The sequence below is a fragment of the Thalia democratica genome, chromosome 9 (genome assembly GCF_965202585.1).
Source record: "Thalia democratica chromosome 9, ktThaDemo2.hap1.1, whole genome shotgun sequence".
Lineage (NCBI taxonomy): Eukaryota > Metazoa > Chordata > Thaliacea > Salpida > Salpidae > Thalia > Thalia democratica.
This window is the reverse complement of record NC_139173.1, coordinates 8,978,612-8,984,727: the sequence shown is the minus strand read 5'-3', so window position 1 is coordinate 8,984,727 and position 6,116 is coordinate 8,978,612. Positions and strand designations below refer to the sequence as shown.

The 6,116-nt window shown below is 31.1% G+C and overlaps 1 protein-coding gene across 1 annotated transcript; it reads left to right on the top strand.

Moving 5' to 3' along the window:
* Window positions 1–262: 262 nt before the first annotated feature.
* LOC145844757 (puromycin-sensitive aminopeptidase-like) lies at window positions 263–3,114 on the top strand. The gene is made up of 2 exons (XM_082952178.1): window positions 263–373; window positions 658–3,114. Exons 1-2 carry the CDS (start codon window positions 263–265, stop codon window positions 3,112–3,114), a joined length of 2,568 nt encoding a protein of 855 aa, XP_082808304.1.
* The last annotated feature ends 3,002 nt before the right edge of the window (window positions 3,115–6,116 follow it).

Below are 6,116 nucleotides of genomic sequence, written 5' to 3'. Positions count from 1 at the left end.
TATTTTATTTGTTGATTATTTAACAATGTAATAGTTTAAGTATTTAAGTATAGTGCATAACTTTTTAGCATATGCAATGTAGCCTAATTTAGCAATGATAAAAATATTATGTTACACTATGCATATATAGGATTTAAATTTGCAAAGTGTACCTTAGTCTCCAAATATAATATTACATAGATAATTATTTAATGAAAAATACCAACATCTTAAAAAACTATATCTTAACAGACGTAACTATCTAATTAAAATAAATTCTACAATGGAGTTTTCTCGTTTGCCTACCAACGTTACACCTACAAACTACGATGTTACATTGAAACCTTTATTCGAAACTTTTACTTTTGAAGGACACCAATCAGTTGACTTAAATGTAAGTTTTAGTAAAACTTTTATGCTGACAGTAATTATACTCATTAACCACCAAGTTTAATTTGTAAATGAAAAAACATGTTTTTGTATTTTGCTTTATTTGTTGTTTTAGGATTTAAAATTATGGTTAAGAATTTTATAATTTTAATTAAGTAATAAACACCTAAACATACTTTTAGCTATTAACATATAACTATTAATAATAAAACCACGCAACATTATAGACCATACCGATAAAAAGTATAATCAAAAACGGATTAAAGACTAAATTTTTTTTTTAAACAGGTCAATGAAGCCACGAATGAAATCAAAATGAACAGCAAAGAATTAGAAATCAAAGAGTGCAGCCTTCAACATTCAGGAGCTACTTTCGTTCCAACTCAGGTGAATCTCAACAAAGATGATGAGACTTGCACCCTTGTTTTCGAAGATGTTATTCCTGTCGGTCCTGCAGTCCTCAGCATGAGTTTCAAAGGAATTCACAACGATGAAATGGCCGGGTTCTACCGCACCAAAGTCACAAACAAGGACGGTGTTGAATATTACAACCTGATCACTCAGTTCGAGGCAACCGACGCCAGACGATGCCTTCCTTGCTGGGACGAGCCTGCATTAAAAGCAACTTTTGATTGTACATTAATTGTACCAAAAGACCTCGTCGCCTTGTCAAACATGAATGTCATCAGCGAAGAAGTTCTTGAAGATCAAGTAACAAAGAAGGTCGTCTTCGCAAAGTCAAAGAAGATGTCAACTTACCTGCTGGCTTTTGTAGTAGGAGCATTCGACTACGTTCAAGGCAAGACTAATGACGGCGTCGAAGTCAAAGTTTACACTCCACCAGGAAAATCAAATCAAGGAAATTACCCTTTGGAAGTCACTATCAAATCAGTGGAGTACTTTACAGAGTTCTTTTCCTGCCCATACCCAATGAACAAACTCGATTTGATTGCTATCACCGACTTTGCTTGCAGCGCCATGGAAAACTGGGGACTGATCACTTACAGAGAGTCAGCTCTTCTCGTAGACGAAAAAGAATCTTCCGTAGCGCAGAAATGTTGGGTAACAATCGTTGTTTGCCATGAAGTGTCTCACCAGTGGTTTGGCAACCTGGTCACCATGGAATGGTGGACTCACTTGTGGCTCAACGAAGGGTTTGCAACTTTTATGATGTACGATGCAGGACACATTTGTGACCATGACTTAAAAGTTTGGGAGCAGTACGTTAATGATGTCACAATAAAGGCATTAGATGCTGACAGCCTAGAAAATAGTCACGCTATTGAAATTCCAGTCAATCATCCAGGTGAAATTGGGGAAATCTTCGATGCCATTTCTTACCAAAAAGGAAGTAATATCATAGGAATGATTCACTCTTGGATCGGATCAGATAAGTTCAAAGAAGGCATGAAGGCGTATTTTAAAAAGCACGCATACTCCAACACACAAACAGAAGATTTGTGGAAATGTTTTGAAGATGCTAGCGGCAAGCCAGTTGAGCAGGTTATGTCAACTTGGACCAAACAAATGGGATACCCTGTTATTGATGTGTCTATTGCCAGCCAAAACGACAACTCTGTAACACTTAATTTATCCCAGAAAAAGTTTTGTATTTCTTCATCTGGTGAAAGTGATAGTTTGTGGCAAGTGCCAATCACAATATCCACATCAACCTCTGATGAACATCAATCTTTTATCTTTTCATCAAAGTCAGGTCAGATCACAGTAGAAGGTGTCGGTGCAAACGACTGGTTTAAAATCAACCCAAGGTTTATCGGCTTCTACAGAGTGAACTACAGCCAAGATATTTTGTCCAAACTAATTACTGTAGTAGAAAACGGACAACTTGACTGCTTTGATCGTCTCAACATAGTCAGTGACGTCCATGCAATGGCTACAACTGGTCAAACTTCGTTTGCCACATATCTTGAGTTGCTAAAAGTTTTCAAGGGCGAAAAGGAATATCCAGTGTGGAAAGAGATAATCAAAAGCCTTAGCGCAATGACTAAGCTTATGTGGAATGACGATGAAGCTTCAAAAAAGTTTTCCCAATTCAAAAAAGATCTCTTCAGTAGCGTCATGGCCCATGTTGGAATGGAAGCTAAACAAGATGAATCTCATTTGGATGCCAGCTTGAGAGCGCTTCTCATCAAAGCTTCAAACGACGACCAAGTCAACCAAAAGTGCACAGAAATCATGAACAATTTCTTTAAGAACTCAACACCAATCAGTCCCGAAATTCGTGCTTCCGTCTACGAAGTTTACACGTCAAAAGGAGGTCTTGAGGCTTTCAACAAAATGGTAGAGCTCCACAAGAAAGTTGATTCCATGGAAGAGAAGAGTGAAATCGAAGCAGCTCTCGGGTGCGTACAGGGTTTGGAATGTCTCAAACTTGTTCAAAAATACATGATGTCAAGCCACGTTCGTGACAACGAAAAATACAAGATCTTGTATGGCATGGCAACAGGATCCAAGCTTGGTAGAGATGAGTCTTGGAAGTTTGTCAAGGAACATTGGGATGTCTTTTACAACAAGTTCAAGGGAAGTCCTCACTTAGGCAAGATCGTTGAAGCTTCTACTCCTAACTTTGCCACCGAAGAAATGCTAAAAGAAGTGAAAGAATTTTTGACTGACAAAGTTAGAAAGACTTGTGAGAGAAAATTCAAGCAATGTGTAGAGCAGATCGGGCTCAAAATTCAGTTGTGGAAGCAAAATGGCCAATCCTTGAAGGATTATTTCAACTAAAATTTAATTATTAGCTTTTATAGGACTTTTTCAATGCATTATTCTATCCTACATATGTCGTTTACAATAAATATATAGAGAAATGAAATTATTTGTTGCTGTGTTTTAAACTTTTAGGTATCAAATTTTTAAAATATTTATTTTTCAATTGTTAGTTTATGAGTTTTAACATATTATAAATAAGCTGTTTATGTAAACCCTCAACAAAGGGACGAAATCAAAAAGTTCAGGGCCACAAACATTGTAATGACTGATAAAATCCATATCTTATTCAATGTTTTTCACACTAGACTCGTGGGTAAATATTAGAATCTTACATAAACTTCGTATAATAACCAAACTAAAAGCTCCAACATACATTAAACTAGTATGATATGTAAGATGTAAGTTTTTTATCATGAAGTTTTGTTAAAAATATTTTTTGTTTAATTAGAAAAGAAAACAAAAATTAAAACTACTTATAATTATTAAAAATACTATCATGGACCAGCGATTTTTAACCTGAGGTAAACTTACTCCTGGGGTTAATTCACTTTTTTAGGGGGTAAGTTTTCTTTATTACAGTTATGTAAATTAATGATTATACTAATTTATAAGTTAGCATTTAACTGTAAATGTTTTGAAGTTAAATAAACTCTTTAAATATTACGATTTTTATGTTTTATAAGCTGAAAGTTGAAAAAATCTAGTTTTTATCCTCAAAATTTATTACTTTTCTGTAGATTGAGGGTAAATTTTGTAATAAAATTGAAAAAAGGTGTAAACAACGTAATGGCCGCTGTTTTGGAATATTTCTGAAAAACAAACTAGTTTTAATTATGTTGACAATAAATACTGAAAATGAAATGAAACCTTACTAAACCTTACAAAATGCTTACTAAACTGAATACAACTATCTTCAAGAATCTGCACCAAATTTGTTTATAAAGTAAAAAATTTAATTTAGCTTTTGATTTAATAATGGTCCTTACTGTTTTAAATTCGTAACTTACGTCTATTAAAAGTACTTTTGATTTGGTATTAAATGTAAAAGAAAATTAATTCAATATATCAAAAGTGTTTATTATTTTAATCATATAGTTTAATTTTATTATATGTAAACATTTAAAAAAATTATTAATTGGCTATAGTACATTGAAAATTTTCTGTTTTAAATAAAAGTAAAAGTACTTTTAATTTTAAATGTCAAAACTGTTGTAACTTACTAAAACTAGTTTTCGAATAGTGAATACTTAAAATTAAGTAACCACCTTTTGTTTTAAAGTGTTGTTTAAAAGAATTTCATCTATAACCAGCCTATTCATGTATACTAGCAAGTTTTGGTATAATTACAGTGGTGAGTATGTTCTGATAATATTATTAATATCTACAGTTTAGAGTTCAACACTATAGAATACTATTAAACAGTGCCATACTATAAGACAAACCATGTGTGTATTTTGAAAGTTGAGATATCAGCAAAATTTAATCTACTTTCTTTATACAAAAGCTTTAAGTTTATAAACAACATGTAATTTAATTATAGCAGTAATTAGCTTTTTTATTTAATTACTTACAAGTTTTTACACAAAGTTCAAACTGATATACAAACTCAAGTTACTTGTTTTGTCAGAAAGTATGGCACCCATGGTGAAATTTAAACATATCTGTTTAGTTACATCCACAATATATATTTTGGTACTACACTAATAGAGAGTTTGCCTCTGTAGTCTGTTGTCTAGGATGTTCTGTTGTGAAATCTATGCTGTTAAAATTAATTTTGATGTAAATCATCTTTTTTGTAAATGAAATGAGAAAATATATTATTTAAGTGGATTTTTTTTATGTATTTTTAAAGAAATTTAATTTCTTTGTTTGCAAAACAGTTGTGTATACTTTAGTTCAGTTGCTATACATGCACACACATGTTTGTATTAACAATAACTCAAACTATAATAGTATAAACTATGTTTTTAGTGCACTGTTATCACTTTTATAGAATTAAGCATTTATTTTATAGGTATATCTAACTTTTTTTTCTTACTTTTAAGTGTTTTGTTTGTAACTAGTTGTAAAAATAGTTATAAAGTAGAATATTATACTTAGCAGGGTTGCACCAAAATCAAGAATGTCAGTAAAAACGAAAAGCCAGGAAGGAATAGATGGTAGCTTTTGAAAAAACAAAGTAAGGAAATTATGCATTTTGCAATTTTTTTGTTATTTTCTAAAAAACTTAAAGAACTGCCAAAGAACTATTGTTTTAACTTGTAATTGAAACCTAACACAATTTCAAGTACTTTGTATTTTTGAATAGGTTATAAATAATAACTTGATTTAGAAAGTACAAACTTATTTTTCAGCTTGATCTGTGGCAACTCTTAGTTTTAAAGTTTTAAAGACTTAGTTTTAAAAAATGTTTTAAGAATGAATAGGAGTTTTATTGTGCTAACGATTCAATAAGAAAACCATATCAAAACACTGATAAGTGTGATGGAATATGCTTTAAAAGTATTTAATATTGTGGCCACTGGTTTTCACATATTCTGTATATGTACTGTATTTAAATTTATAAAACTTTTAAATGCAGCTTAAATTTGATTTAAGAATAGAATTGTTTATAACTTTGTTTTTTTTTTCATAATATGATCTATTCTAAAACTGGATCATGTCAAATTGCTGACTTGAAACAATTAAGTAAGTGGTCATGAGTTTTTAACAAATATAACTTGTAGCTGATTTTTTGGTATCCAAATAGTATGTTTTCTTAAAATTTTAGTAAATTTGTCATTTTGTATTTTTTAGTTTGAAATAGAAAACTCATACTAAGGTTTTATAATGAATGAAAACACAAGATGATAGACACAAAGTTGTTTATAAGTAATGTTTCAAATTTATAAGTTTTGAGCTAGCAGTTATAAATGTTATTTAAAGTGAAAAAAGGCATACTGTTCCCTTACAGATTTAAAATGATTAAGAAAAACTAATGATATTGAAACTTCCATATTAAATCCAAAATGCTTCTG